This window comes from Benincasa hispida, chromosome 8 (genome assembly GCF_009727055.1).
Source record: "Benincasa hispida cultivar B227 chromosome 8, ASM972705v1, whole genome shotgun sequence".
NCBI lineage: Eukaryota > Viridiplantae > Streptophyta > Magnoliopsida > Cucurbitales > Cucurbitaceae > Benincasa > Benincasa hispida.
This window is the reverse complement of record NC_052356.1, coordinates 55489018-55504467: the sequence shown is the minus strand read 5'-3', so window position 1 is coordinate 55504467 and position 15450 is coordinate 55489018. Positions and strand designations below refer to the sequence as shown.

The window sequence follows — 15450 nt, the reverse complement described above, 5'->3', positions numbered from 1 at the left end:
TTCTCATTCTTCATTTTTTGATAAATACACTTGTTTAATAATTATTATCGTTTCTTATTCAAACTTTTGATAAATGTTTCTAAAAATGGTGCAAACTTGAGGACTAAAAAAAGTAGTTTCTTTCAAATCCATTTTCATTTACTATTTACATTTAACATTTTGTTACAATAATCAAAATTGAAGATTGACTTGTTGGTGTTAAGTCACTTATGAGTTTGGCATTTTCAAGTTGGAGAAAGGAAAGAAAAAAAAATCGGAGAAAGAAAAGAAAATTAAAAAATTAAAAAAGAAAAGAAAATTAAAAAATTAAAAAATAATCAGAGAAAAATTTTAAAAAAATAGAAAAACCGGAGAAATAAAATAAAATAAAAGAAGAAAAGGAAAGAAAATAAAAAAGAAAAGGAAGAAAGGAAAGAAAAAAAAATGGAGAAAAGAAAAGAAATTTCAAAAGTTGACTGATCAACACTTTCATATTTGCAAATAGTCTAAAGAGGTACTATATATTTAGATTTTTCCCCTTATTCTTCTATCTATTACAAATATCCAATTACAAATTTACCGTTGTTATCACTAAAGGTCAAATGTATTTTCCTCGGCCAAAATTTGGCATCAACAATTAAAAAATGCATAAATAACATGATTGGAAGAAGACATAAGCAAAATATTAAAGGTCATGTGATTACAACATGCAGAATCAAGAAGCCAAGAATTACTTGATGTGATCGCAAAGGCAGAAGAATTATTAGTAAATCTAAAAAAAGGTCACAATTTTAATAGTTTTAAGTTAGTATATTTTTGTTGGCTTTTTGCTGGTATGAGTGTTCCTTGATAGTCTGTTACTAAGCTTCATTGTGACAATCATAGTGTTATATATCCAGATTGGTCAGAATAATGTATTACATGAATGTACCAAACACATTGAAAATGACTGCAACTTTGCTTGTCATCATCTCATGAGCAATATTCTCTTCTTGCGATCCATCTCCAGTACAAACATAGCCCACATACATCTTCATAAAAGTTTTGTCACCCGATCGCATCATTCAATTACTTCACAAATTCAAGTTGGTTGCCACTCTACCAGCTTAAATTTTAGGGAGGGTATTATCATATATGTTATGCTAGAATTATTTGTATGACCTATCAATATAAACATAACTTAACTAATATAAGATATATTGTCGTTTGTATTGTAATTTCACAAGATTAATAAAATTCGACTTCTTAACCTCAACTTACACAAATTAACCTAAGTCATGAGAAGGGTATTTGAGAGAGGGGGGTTAGGATGTGACTTGTGGGAAGCATGCCATATGCCTTGATATAAGAAATTTGTTTTTGGTTTCACATATAGATACTTTCACAAGGGAAGCATGACACCCCAAAACAAATTTAATTATTAAAACCTCCCATAAAAAATAATTATTTTATCATTAAAATCCTCCAAATTCTTCAATCCGTTGATCTCCATCAGAAATTACACGTGTCGTTTCGATAGATATACTTTCCACTGATCTCCCCTCATAATATAAAGAATTAATAATCCTCCAAAATCACCAAAGTAATTCGTTTGATTGTTGAAATTAAAAAAAAAAAAAAAAAAGAAAAAAATTGATTGAATTTGAAGAGATGATGGATGCAGATTACATAGAGAGCACAGATTCATCTTCAAACTCATCGTCTCATCTGCAGCTGCCGCCGGGGTTCCGATTTCATCCGACGGACGAGGAATTAGTGGTTCATTATCTCACAAGAAAGCTTTCTTCTTCTCCTCTTCCAGCCCCCATCATCGCTGAACTTGATTTGTACAAGTTCGATCCATGGGACCTACCAAGTAATCTTCTCCCCCTTCTTCCAGTTGGCAATTAGAGATGGTGACCTATGTATATATCCTGAATATTACCTCTAAAGAAATATGTTTTTGGGTTACGTTGCAGGTAAAGCGGTGTTTGGGAAGAACGAATGGTATTTTTTCACTCCAAGAGAGAGGAAATACCCAAACGGAGCAAGACCAAATAGAGCAGCAATATCAGGGTATTGGAAGGCAACAGGAACAGATAAGCCAATTATGAGCTGTAATGGTAATGGAAATGGAACTCAGAAAGTTGGAGTTAAGAAAGCTTTGGTGTTTTATGGTGGAAGGCCTCCTAAAGGTGTCAAAACCAATTGGATAATGCATGAATATAGGCTCCTCCATGTTCCTAATCCTAATCTCAAGCCTCTCGATGCTCACACCACAAATCCAAAACCTTCTCTCAAGGTCAAATTACTTTACCACTCTCTATATTTTCATTCAAATCTTCTCTACAAACCTTAATCTCAATTATGAGTTTAATCATGGAATTTTGTTTTTTTTTTTTGTGTTAAAAATAGGACAACATTTTTTTTTTTTTTTTTGCCCAAATTACCTTTTTAGTCTCGAATTTTAAAAAATAGTTGTGTTTGGTCCAAATTTTCAAAACATTCGTTTCTAATCTTCTAGTTCAAAATAAATTATTTTGGTTCTCAATTTTAAGGATAAATTTAAAAGGTCTTAGATGTTTTTTTATTATCTTAAATAATTATATAACATTTTGAATTTGAAAAATAATTTGAGAGAGGATAAATATTTTTTAAAACAATATTTTTTCTAATTTAAATATAATAAAAAATAAATTACTATAAAGAAATTTAAACTTATTTTTAAAAACTCAATAATCAAAAAGATTTCTTTTGAAAATTTAGAGACTAAAAGCTTATGTTCTTAAAAATTCGAGGACTAAAAAGGTATATTTTAAAATTTTGGAGATCAAAACATTTTCTTCTGAACTCGATGACTAAAAAGGGTTTTGTTTTTTCATTTTTTTAAAGAAAGATGTTTTGAAATTTGTCTGTTTAATGCAGTTTGATGATTGAATCACGAATTTAATCTAACATGGTATTAAAGTGTATTGTTTCTAGATTTTTAATTAACTTTTTGTGTCAAAAAAAGGCACAAATTAATAAGACATTGTTTTTTTTTAAAGATATCTTGGGTTTGTTTGTTTAATTTATATTTTGATGATTTGACCTAGAGTTAATCTAATAGGGGTGTTCATGGATTGGATTGGGTTGAATTGAAAGACTTCTTACACCTAATCCAATTGTTCAGGTTGTAAATTTCTTCAACCCAAATAACCCTTATTAAAAATTGAACCGAACTCAACCCAACCCAACCATGAAATATTTCGGTTGGGTTGACTTGAGTTAATCGGGTCATTTGTTTAAAATTTTGTTCTAAAAAGAAGCACAAATCTTATTTAATTATTTTTATATATTGAATTAAGATTAACCACTCAATTTCAATTTATACTGTAAAAATTTTCTTTCTAAAGTGCAAAGGAGTTATTGAAGAATAAATTATTAAAAAAAAATATTGGAATTAAATAAAATTAAAATCAATAAATGTATAAATAATTGTGTTATATGTAATAAAAAATATATTTTAAAATTAATAATAAATTCGGGTTGGTTTGGATTGGTTTAGGTTAAATTAGATGAACCCATGAACCAACCCAACCCATAAAATTTTTATTTATTTGAACCCAATCCAACTCAAATGAGTTGATAACCTAAACCAAACCGCACGGGTTGGATTAGGTTGATCGATTTTTTCGATTCATCGGATTTTTTGAACACCTCTATAATTTAACATGTATCAAAATTCAAGTTCACTAAATTTTAATTATGGGTATATGATCATGTAATAATTTTTTATGATAAAAATAATACAAAACAAGACATTGTTTTTTTTTTTTTTTTAATTTTAATTTTTATGTAGCTTGATGATTGGGTTTTGTGCCGAATTTACATGAAAAATATTGCACAAGCATTGACCATAGAGCGTGAAATGGAGGAATTATCGAGGGTGGCAGCGGCGGCGGCGAGGCCACTGAAGACGGTGGTCGGAGGCGGGCACAAAGGCAGCGGAAATTGCTACTTGGACGTGGTGGCCTTATCAAGCGAAGGCGACGACATAATTAATCATCAAAACAATTCAAATATCTCGGAATTACCTTCATCCAGCTGTAGCTCCAAACGCGGCCTTACATGTCAGCTTTGGAGCGGCGGCGCAACCGCATCCAACGACGGCGGAAAGCCACTCCGGCTTGATCTCATGAATAGCTACAGCGGCGGCGCGACTACGGCCGGAACTGAGGAAAATACAATCTCATACATGTCTCTTCTCAACCAACTGCCGGTGCAAAACGCAGCGTTTCAATCCGGTGCGCCACTTATTGGCTCCTTAAACGGCGGCGTTTTGAGGCAACACTTTCAACTTCCTACCAACATCAACTGGAACTCTTAATCAATTTCAGCTATTATTGTAAAATTTCAAAAAAAAAAAAAAAAAAGAAAAAGAAAAAGAAGAAGATATAATTATATGACTAGTTTAAATTAGCAAATTAGGGGACAAATTTAGAAAATTTCAAAAAAAAAAAAGGTATAATGTTTAACTTGGGTAGAGAATATAAGTTGATGTAGGGTGGTTATATGATATATCTAGAGATTTTGTGGGAGTTGCTTTATCTTACTATTTCTTATAATTAATTAGTGAAATTAAATTAATTAATTTAGCATTAAAGAGGTGGTTTGTATTTTATGAGCTTAAAACGACAATTTTGTTTTAAACACAACTATGCTCGACGTTGATGTAAAATTGTAATCTGTATCCAGCCACTTTTTTTTTGATTGATTGCATCATAAAAAATCAATTATTTCAATTTATAGTGGGAAAATAAGTACAGAGAAAAATTGATTGAATTTGTTATTTTACACCGAATTTCATACAGTTTTCATTATGTTGTATATTTAAAGACAAATTCTTTATACATATAATATCAAGCAAAACTAAATGCAGCTTAACAAAAATAAGGATTTTGAAGGTTAAAACATTCATGTTTTGAATAATATAACACTATATTGAACATATTTGTGTGCTTTAAAACATCTATATAGGGTGTTTGGTCTAAAGAGATGGAGAGTACGAGTTAAGGTAAATCTGTCATCTGTTTGGCCCAAGGAGTATGTGAATCCCACAACTAAAAATCTACTAATTTTATACTTTATTAACTTTTAGCCTCATGACGAAAATAGACATAGAGCTCACAACTCCACTCTCCTTACATCCTACTCTTTGACTCATTAAGTAGATGAAGCGAATATATCTTGTTCATGTATTTATGATGATATACTTTGGTTTAAATTCCATTGATCCTTGTATTGTCAAGTTGTTCAAGGTTTGTTTTTGAACTTTTAGAACGTCTACTTTTTGGTCATTCTCGATCTTTGGAGATTTGTCTCGTTGTATAGCCACTAACTTTAAGAGTATATATGCTAGTTCTTGAACTTTAACAAAAAATAAAATTAACTAATTTGACCTTTGCCTTTATTTTGCATCTTATAGTCGTAATTCTAATTATGTATACTAGTGTGTTAATTTGAGCATGATTTTTAAATTAAGTAGGTTGTTTGAGATGATCATTAATCATATGATATTACATAAAAAAATAATAATATAGAGAAAATAAAAAAATTTCTCTTTTAAAATTTAAAGTAGTTAAAATAGACTTTTTAAATGAAAAGTAGTTGAATTGAAATAATCTAAAAAATTCAGTAGCAAGAAAAAAATTTAGGGATTTATAAGGCAACCTAAACTCTATCATCTTATTAGGATTAATGTAACATCCTGAATTTCAGAAAAATTTAAATTAATTATCTAAAATTATTGAGTTTAAATCTCTCTTTCATTTGGAAAATTGGGATTATATTGAAATAATTGAAAAACTTTTATTGATTAAATTGAATTTAATTGATTAGATATTCGAATTGATTATCTTGAAAATATTGAATTTTGTTTCCCTTTGATTTTGAATTTTAGGACCAACTTAAAAAAAAATAATTTAAAGAGATAATTAATTTCATGTGGTTTAATTGATTTAAATATTTAGAATGATTTAATTTGTATCAAATCAAATGGGTGAATTTCACCTCCCAAATTATAAGGAAAATAAGTCTTACCCAAGGTTTTTCTCAAGATTCCGACAAAGGTCGAGCAGTGGCGGTAGATGGCGCGTTGGCTCGTGGATACTATAGATAGATGGTGCGTCAGCTCGTGGATACTATAGATAGATGGTGCGTCAGCTCGTGGATACTATAGATAGGTAGCGGGCGTTGTTGTCGGACGACATAAATTGTTTAGGCTAAGCACTCGGTAGCGAGGATCTCTGCATGAGGAGGGTTTTGCCAGAGTGGGAGAGAAGAGGAATTTCTAGTTTTATAGATTTTATTCAATAGCAATTACGAACAATTCATAAGTTTCAAAAATGATCCAGAACCGTTTCAAAATAACTCTTATACTGTTCTCGACAGACATGTACTAAATATATGAGGGCACGATCCAACGGTTTTCAAACTTCGACAGATCAAACAATTTTTTTTGGAAGTTGTCGCTGAAAAATCGAATTTCTTTCTCTCCAATTTTTGGTATATTTTCACTCTCATTTAATTTCGAAAAAAATCTCAATTCTTTTATTTTTTTTCAAATTTTGAAAAGATAAATAAAATATTTTACCACAATATCTCCAAAATCTCCGAAGATTCTATTAAATTTATAAAACCAAAATTAAAGGCATAAAATCCATCAATTTAATACAAATTAAATCATTCCAAATATTTAAATCAATTAAACCACATGAAATTAATTATCTCTTTAATTTTTTTTTTAAGTTGGCCTTAAAATTCAAAATTAAAGGGAAACAAAATTCAATATTTTCAAGATAATAAGTTCGAATATCTAATTAATTAAATTAAATTTAATCAATAAAAGTTTTTTAATTATTTCAATTTAACCCCAATTTTCCAAATGAAAGAGAAACTTAAACTCAATAATTTTAGATAATTAACTTAAAATTTTATGAAATTGTTAATGTGTTTTTCTTTTTGAAAAAAATAATATAAAGGATGGAAGAATGGAACTGGAAATGGATAGTATAAAGTTGATTTATGTTGAGGATAGTGGAGTTGTATGATTAATTGATGTGAGAAAGGGAATGGAATGATGAATATGAAAATGTAAGGACAATGATAACACTATCTTAGAGTAACAAATGTCAAAAGAAGAGAGAGGCGTTAAAGATGAGGATGTGATATAAGTCCAAATTGGCTTTCCCTTATGTATCCATTCTATATTGGCTATTTATAAAGCACTTTACTCTACTTATCGTATTTATTATCTTTAATCTCCACATTTCTTTTTAATTCTCTCTCATTTCTTTTTGTTTTTTTTCCATGGACCCATTCGTTACCATCTAGATATAAAGCAATGAAATAATTACTTTGCTGACGTCAAAATGAAAAGAAGAATTGAAAATTAATTAATTAATTTTTTTAGTTCAAAAGTCAAAGTAGTTCACATCTAAAATATATTAGAATCTCTTATGGACCGTTTGGTTGGAGATGAGAATGAGCTGACAAAACCCATGTTTGTTTAGTAGGTTTTCTTTATTTATCTTGAAAAAAGCATTTCCCATGCATCTTTTTGCGAGTTTTCACTTCTCTTTCCCGCCAGCGTTTTCCTTCCTTCTAACAACTCCGTGTCCAATCACCCACAAATATGATTTCCTACTCCCCATTCCATTTTCCTCACCTTTCCCTCTTTTCTTTTCTAATCGTCAGATCACCACTATATATATATTTATTCTTTTTTAAATTAGACACAAAATTACAATTTCAAAGAAAATTAAGAGGTAGTATTGTATATAATCATTTTTAGAGTTGAATTATCTATATTTGAGGTATACAACATTTTAATTTTATTTTATAAAGTATGTGTTCAGAGTGTTGATTTGTTTAACATAAAGTTATGAAGTATGAGTTTGTATTATTGCATTTTTCCCTGCCTTTTCTTTTCTTGTATTGGATGAGTAGTGATATGTTAAATATCATGTTTTATAAATAAAGATAAGAATATTTGTTTAACACCTACATTTGATCTTCTTTTAATATATACAAAAATTAAATCATGGCATTTTGGATTACCTAGTAAACAAAATTATTTTCTAAAAGGTTATTTTGTGTACGTTAGTATTTATATCTTGATATTGGTTATATTTGATTTTGGAATAATATATAGTGTAATTGCTTAAGGCTGTTTTTAATAATTACCTAATAAAAATAAAACTACACAAATTAATTATTTAAAATCAATTAAGGTAAGTTTTTTTTTATTAGTTATATGGTTTATAATTGCACAAAATTTTGAAGGTGATCACACAATTTAAACAAAAATAACATTTACTTGGGTGATCTAATAATATTCTCATGCAACACTAAACACATTCCCAATAAAAGTTGATAACATTTTCCTACACAACCAAATATAGTTATCTTTAATTTCTAGACATACTATTTCCATGCATTGTTTTGCATGCACGACAAAATATAGTCATCCTTGATTTTCAGTAATTTTATTCCCAGGCATATAATTTCTAGGCATCCTAATTTCTGGACATTTAGAAAATCTCAATCTGAACGGCCCCTAAAAAAAGTCAAAATGAGAGATTGAAAATAATAAGATCTTTGTCAAATTTGTGCTAAGCTAGGGAAAATGGCTGAAAGTTGGGCTGTGAATTGGAAGTAAGATTTGGGATGGGTTGGAACCACTTGGAGTCCATATTGAGTCTTATTTAGGGAAGAGATGAGAGTAAGTGATTACAATTGAAATGATCCTTCTAGTTTGTATAGACTGTGTTAAAGTGGATGAGATGAGAAGAGTTTATTTTATTGTGTAAGATAATAGTTAATTAATAAAGGAAATAGCAGCATCATTTAGCAGAAGGTGGGGATTGTCCACTGAGAAAGGAAGCAAAGAAGGCCAAAGAACTGCTTGGTTTGAAACATGGCACTGCATGCCCAGCTCCTCTGAATGTTGCAAATGTTAGACCAGCATATTCCTGATACCACCCACTCACCTGCAGCCATTTCATACTTAATCAATCCACCTTTTTATAATTATTAATTGTAAATCTTTAGATATATAAATATCAACATGTAAAAGAAATTTGTTTAGATAAGTCCATTAGGGACCTATGATATACACAAAATTAAAAGTTTAGAGATTTATTAGATATTGAAATAAGAAAATTATCCGCCGTTTAATTCAAGATATTTTAGTATATAATTTTAAATCTTGTGATTTGAAACTTGAAAAATGATTTAAATTTTTTTTTTACTTCTTTTGTAGCGACAAAGATTTGGAATGGTTGTACTATGGATGACAATTAAAAAAGTAAAGAAAGTTAAAAGACCCCGTTTGATAACCATTTTATTTTTCGTTTATTTTTTTAAAATTAAGTGTATGTAAATTACTTTGATCATCGTCAAATTTCTTACTTTGTTATTTACTTTTATTAATAGTTTAAAAAACCAAGCCAAATTTTGAGAACTAAAAAATTAACTTTAAAAAAGTTGGTTTTCATTACATTGTACTTTAGAAAGATGTGAATCAGTGTAAGATATGTGGATGATATAAACTTAATTTTAAAAAACAAAAACAAAAACTAAATGGTTAGCCAACGAGACCTAAAAATGTAATGATATATGCTTTTAATAATAATTTGAATTGAAAATTAGAATAAATAAGGTAATTTAACTCTAAATTGCATGAAATTTTGTAAAATTTGACCGTTTTAATCATTTTTTTTAACAACAAACTAAGATTTCAAATCACTTTAAATTTCAAATATCTTCTTTTTATAATAAACCATCTATTACGATTTGAAACCTCTCAAAATCATAAAGTTACAAATAAATCTATGATATTAACTAAACGATTGTGAAATTGTAGAATAGCAAATTTATAAGATACAATTTTTCTATTTGATTTGAGTTCGACAATTAAAGGATGAGGAATTCAAATATTTGATATTTAGAATAGTAGTTAGTGTAATCATTTGAGCTACACTTAGATTTACTACTAGACGCGAAACAAAAAGAGATTCATACATTGATTTAAAACTTTGCTGAGTTTAGAAATCTAATAAAGCAAATTTAACATTCTTCCAAAAAATATTTTCGAATAAATGCAGTTAAATTATAAAAAAATCATGTTTAAAATTGTAAAAGCAAACATTAAAATGATTAAAGTTATTGAAAGTTTAATGACAATTACCTGCTTCTGATGGTACCAAGGCCTCCATGTCTTGGTAATGGGCAGACTGAGGGATCTCAGACTATATCTAGTGGACAAAACAGGCACTCTTCCATCTGTATCTCCACTGTTCCAATATTAATTCAAATCATCAATTTCAATTTTTATTCACTAATTAACCCATATTATATTCATTAACTTCTAATTAATTACCTGTAGATCCATACTCTAAGCCCAGCTGCAATCAGCTTCTCGTATATCGGAATAATTGAAGGCTTTGAATCATACCAGTTTTCAAATATGGTATTGCTGTGTATTTATAATTATCAAATACTAATTAATTACAACCATAATCATTCCAGAAAATTCAATTTTTAATAACAATTATATTACTTTTTACACAGAAAAAAATATATATATCTTTTTTTAGACACTAAGTTTTAAATATAATTTTCATTCGATCTTTATCGGTTTCAAAATATTACACATTTACTATTTAAGTTTTGAGTTTGGTTTCAATTTAGTCTCTAAAATTCAAAATGTTATAATTTTACTTTTGAGATTTGAGTTTTTGTTTCAATTTTATCCCTAAACTTCCAACATTTATATCCATTTTTTTTCACTATATTCTCACTTTCATCTTTTGTATCTATCAATGTCTATTAATCAACTTTTTTTTTAATACAAATTTCACTATTTTTCATTACCATTAAAATTAAATTTAAAATTTCACTTTATATAAATTAATTAATAGATATTAACGTCATTGATTGAAAATGAGTGCTTAATAAAAACTAAGGTTAAACGTATAAATCTTAAAATGTAGAGACCTAATTAAAATAAAACTAAAATATCTTGAAGGAAGAATTTTAATAATTCGAAATTTAGAGACTAAATTGAAATTAAACTCAAAACTTAAGAATTGCATTTTAAAATTTAAAGACCAAACGAAAAAATAAGACCGAAAATTTAGGGACTAAAAATATAATATTTCTACCAAAACGAGTGTAGCTCAATTGACATTCGAGTGAGTTAATAATTATGAGATTTATGGTTAAAAAATCTCCAATTCTTACGTACTTGCAAATACTCCAATTCTTCAAGTGCTGCCCATCACTAACATGAAGGGCTTCTTGCACATCTCGTCTATTGTAAAATGTTTTTGCATAACCATCGAGGCAGGGATCGTATCCACCCATCATTCTGGGCATCTAAATAAATAGAAAAAGAGAAATGATATGATATTATCCAATTTGAAGATAGAAAGAGAAGGAAGGTAAAGAGGAGAGACAAACCATGGTAGTAGAGCGTTTGATGGTTAGGGTTTGGACAGAATTGCCATCAGCAGATGCAGAATTAGCAATGCAAAGAGAGGTATAAAGGCTGTAAATATCAATTTCTTTGTATTGGGTAAGCAACTCATCCACTGCTTCACTACAATTGTTATTACTCCAAGTGTCATTGCTATTAAAATCACAACTTTCTCTTATTATTTTGTGAGTTTCATCAGATATCACTGCATGGCTCCATGCATAATCCACCATTCCTCTCCAATCATCACTATCTGAAGTTTCTGGGTTCCCCAACTGTATCCATTCAACTTTTTTTTTTTTCAATTTATTGTTCATAATTCAAAATCATATATCAACCACAAAATCAAGAATATATAATTTATTCAAATTTTTTATTCGTACTAGGGTTCCTTTTTTTGTTTTTTTGGGGGAATTCTTGCTTTTATTTTGTTGTCATCACAAATACTTTATTTTTTTTTCTCACTTTAAATGTCACCTACTAATGTCTTCTTTCAAATCACATCACTCCCTTTTTAGATCTATAGCTATAGTTACATGAGTTCAAATACAAAACTTTCTATTTTTATACCATGTTAATTAAAGGAAAAAGTATCATTTTAGCCTCTAAATTTTGGGTCTAGTTTCATTTTCATTTGGTCCCTAAATTTCAAAAAAAAAAAAAAAAAAAAATTTGTCCAAAGGAAGTTTTAGAATGTTACGTGTTAGTCATTAAGTTTTGAATTTGATTTTAATTTAATCCTTTAGTTTCAAAATGCTACAATTTTTATCCTTTATATTTGAGTTTTGTTTCAATTTGATCACTAGGTTTCAAGAATTACATTTTTAACGGTTGGTTTTGCACTATATACTCAATTCAATATTTGGTGTCAATATCTATTAAAATTAATTTAAAACATCAAAATAGTGAAACTTAATTAGTTATAACTTTTTAGTTATTTTAAAATAAATTATATTAGAGATAAACAGTAACTAAAAGTGAATACTTAATGAAAAATCAAAATCAAAAGTGCAAATCTTGAAACTTATGTACCAAATTGAAACAAAACTTAAAATCCAAAGATAAAATCATAACATTTTGAAACTAAGAGACTAAATTGAAACAAACTCAAAACTTGAAGACTTAAAGTGTAATATTTTGAAACCTAGTGACCAAATGCAAACTATATCCGAAATCTAAAATCCAACAAGATAATTTCTTAATCAAATCACCTATCAACTCAAAAGTTAAAGTTGATGGAAAAAAAATAGATAAGTATAATTAAATATTAATTAGAGACGAAAAAAGTCAGTATAGGAATTCGAACATACAAGATTTATACTTTAATATGACGTTAAATCACGAATAAATTCAATAAATTTAAAGTTAAATTGTAAATTTGTTGGAGCCATCAAATTATATGCAATAAACATACCAAAACACCATGCAGATTGATGTGGAAGGAAGAATCTTTATTCCTATCGTGGATGAGCTCAGCCAGTTCAGGAACATATTTGCCTGGTTTTTAAGACATGTTACGTGATTTTAAAAACAAAATAAAATAATTAAAAACGAATATGTTGGAATTTAATTAAATTAAAATTACCTGCATAACTCTCTCCTGCGATGTAAAAAGTGTGGTTTCTGTACGAAGGAAACTTGAGGAACCACTTTTGCAAAAAGTTATATGCATCATTTGCTGTTCCAAGAAACACCAAATAAAAATGATTTCATTTATCCAAACAACAACAACAATAATAATAATAAAGAACTTAATCCAAACAAATCTCCACGTATATGTGTGATTTTATAAATATAAATAGGCAAATTGTTTATATATTATATTAGAATTAATTACCTGTAAATTCGTCCCCTAGATTGTCGTAATCGGCGGTTGTATTTGAGTATGAAAAGCCAACACCAATAGGAGATTCCAAGAATAGCATATTGGCCTCTGCATCATTAAAGTGCATCTTTTTTTTTTTCTTAATTCAAATATAATTATATATAAACAGATTAGGATAGAGAATGACCATATAAAATGAGACATATCTATACAGATCTTGTAGATAATTTTAAAAAGGAAAGGTACAAATATTACACCAATTTATATGCATGAGAAAGCAATTTACTAAATATAATGAACAAAAATAATATTCTTGGTGGCATATGGTGCACACTAGCTAGCTATGGCAAATATATGCTTTGAGGGAAATGTTATTTTTTCATATATAAATATATTTGATGCTTTTATTTGGGGAGTGGGGGAAGAAGAGTAATAATATATATATATAAATAAATATACCTTTATTCCAAGAATAGTCATTTAATTTAAGTCCTTTTGCATCATTGTCCACTATGAAAGGACCAATCTCTTGTGTTGCTCCATAACCCACAGAGGAGCAGCCAGGACCTTTAATTCAACCAAAAACAAATAGAAGAATCTCTTGTCACCTCAGCAGAGAACATTGAATTGGAGTGTTCATTTTTATATTTAAATACCTAATCAATAGTCTAATAAATCAGGTCAAAAAGTTTTGGTCATAGGCATTGTGAGAATCAAAACTATATAAACTGTTAAATTACCCCTTAATTAATATTCCACTTGTATGCATAGAATATAATTTCCCATGACTCGGTTTTCTTGCGTTCTTCCAAAAATAACATTTAAAATCAAAGTGAGTACAATGTAATTGATATATAATTCTTCTTTTGAAATTTGAAATTCAAATCCTCACATCTCTTTTATTGTACTCCAAAAAAAAAAAAAAAAAAAAAATCTAAAAGTTATCAAATCCTAAATTTCATTCGATAATCTATATCATTATCATTATGTGTTTAAAGAGTTGTGTTAAAAAGAGAAGGACTAGGTGCAGACCCATGCATCTCATATTTTCCTTCCATAATGAAAAAATAAATAAGTAATTCAAATTTTTTGGTGTGCAATTGGAGTTGCACCATGATGGATGCAGTTTGGTGTTAAAATATCAATATAAATTAAATAAACTTATAAATTATACTTCTACCATTAATTTTTAGATTTTAGATTTTTAAAAAGTTTAGTTACTAAAAGGAAAAATGAAAACAAACAAAATTTTTAAAGAAACATACTTGGATATCTATAGTGCACTCAATTAAAAATTGACACCTCTCTATTTTTTTTTCCCATATATATAAAGAAGGGAGTATAAAATGGTTCCACCTAAGTATGGCACATTTTCGAAAGTCATTATAAACATATAATGATTATAAAATTCATACCGTCAATTTTGAGATTAAAGATTCGATTCTCCCGATCCACAAATTCTTTGAATTCTAATAATGTGATTTCTAGCAGGGAATTTGATAGAGATTTAATTTGAAAAAAGAGTGGGGTAATAATTTACCTCCATTGAGCCAAAGAACCAAGGGTTTTTGATGAGGGGTAGAGGCAGCCTCGTAGAACCAGTAAAACAATGCCCTACCGTGGGACTGATGGACGGTGACATAGCCGGCAAAATGGCGGAATCCGACGAGGGGCTGGCCGGGCAAGTTAGTAACGAGGTCGTCTTCTCCGGCGGAGGTGGGAATAACTTCCTTTCTCTGTAAACCCCATTGTCTTTTACCCAATCCCAACGCACCACCTGGCTCCACAACCACAACATGAACACACACCATAAAAACGGTCGTCATTATCGAAAACTTCATATTCAATTTCATAATATTAAAAATATTACAGAGTCTTTAATTTTGAGAGTAGTGTGTGAAACTTTGGAAACACCCCACTTCTCTATTTATACAACTCTCTTCTAATGATTTCTTCTTTTTGTTTTTGTTTTTGTTTTTTTTTTTTTTTTTAAATTCAGTATTGTCGAAATATTTTTTTTTTTTTAAAAAAGAAGAGAAATATACCCACGTGGCAAAATTATGTTTAGATGGTAGGTGTGTGTGTATATGGAATATTTTTTCTGAACCTCCACTTCACTACTGTTCATTTGGAAGATCTAATAATA

General features: G+C 28.8%; 2 protein-coding genes across 2 annotated transcripts; one reads left to right on the top strand and one right to left on the bottom strand.

The window, feature by feature from the left end:
• Window positions 1–1399: 1399 nt before the first annotated feature.
• Window positions 1400–4537, top strand: LOC120083595 (NAC transcription factor 25-like). Its single transcript, XM_039039414.1, has 3 exons — window positions 1400–1834; window positions 1938–2260; window positions 3800–4537. The coding sequence occupies exons 1-3, from the start codon at window positions 1630–1632 to the stop codon at window positions 4325–4327; spliced, it is 1056 nt and encodes a 351-aa protein (XP_038895342.1). The 5' UTR covers window positions 1400–1629; the 3' UTR covers window positions 4328–4537.
• Window positions 4538–8327: 3790 nt separating this feature from the next.
• LOC120082777 (serine carboxypeptidase-like 31) lies at window positions 8328–15210 on the bottom strand. The gene is made up of 10 exons (XM_039038080.1): window positions 14845–15210; window positions 13764–13871; window positions 13317–13412; window positions 13065–13157; window positions 12894–12976; window positions 11464–11754; window positions 11249–11379; window positions 10382–10477; window positions 10190–10295; window positions 8328–8990 (listed from the first exon to the last, which is right to left on the bottom strand). The coding sequence occupies exons 1-10, from the start codon at window positions 15155–15157 to the stop codon at window positions 8844–8846; spliced, it is 1464 nt and encodes a 487-aa protein (XP_038894008.1). The 5' UTR covers window positions 15158–15210; the 3' UTR covers window positions 8328–8843.
• Window positions 15211–15450: the final 240 nt, after the last annotated feature.

Coding starts and splice junctions, on each gene's coding strand:
- LOC120083595 (XM_039039414.1), top strand. CDS start 1,630: ATGATGGATGCAGATTACATAGAGAGCACAGATTCATCTTCAAACTCA. Junction 1,835..1,937: donor CGATCCATGGGACCTACCAA/GTAATCTTCTCC, acceptor GTTACGTTGCAG/GTAAAGCGGTGTTTGGGAAG. Junction 2,261..3,799: donor ATCCAAAACCTTCTCTCAAG/GTCAAATTACTT, acceptor ATTTTTATGTAG/CTTGATGATTGGGTTTTGTG.
- LOC120082777 (XM_039038080.1), bottom strand. CDS start 15,157: ATGAAATTGAATATGAAGTTTTCGATAATGACGACCGTTTTTATGGTG. Junction 13,872..14,844: donor GGTTCTTTGGCTCAATGGAG/GTAAATTATTAC, acceptor GTTGAATTAAAG/GTCCTGGCTGCTCCTCTGTG. Junction 8,991..10,189: donor CTTGGTACCATCAGAAGCAG/GTAATTGTCATT, acceptor AAATGGCTGCAG/GTGAGTGGGTGGTATCAGGA.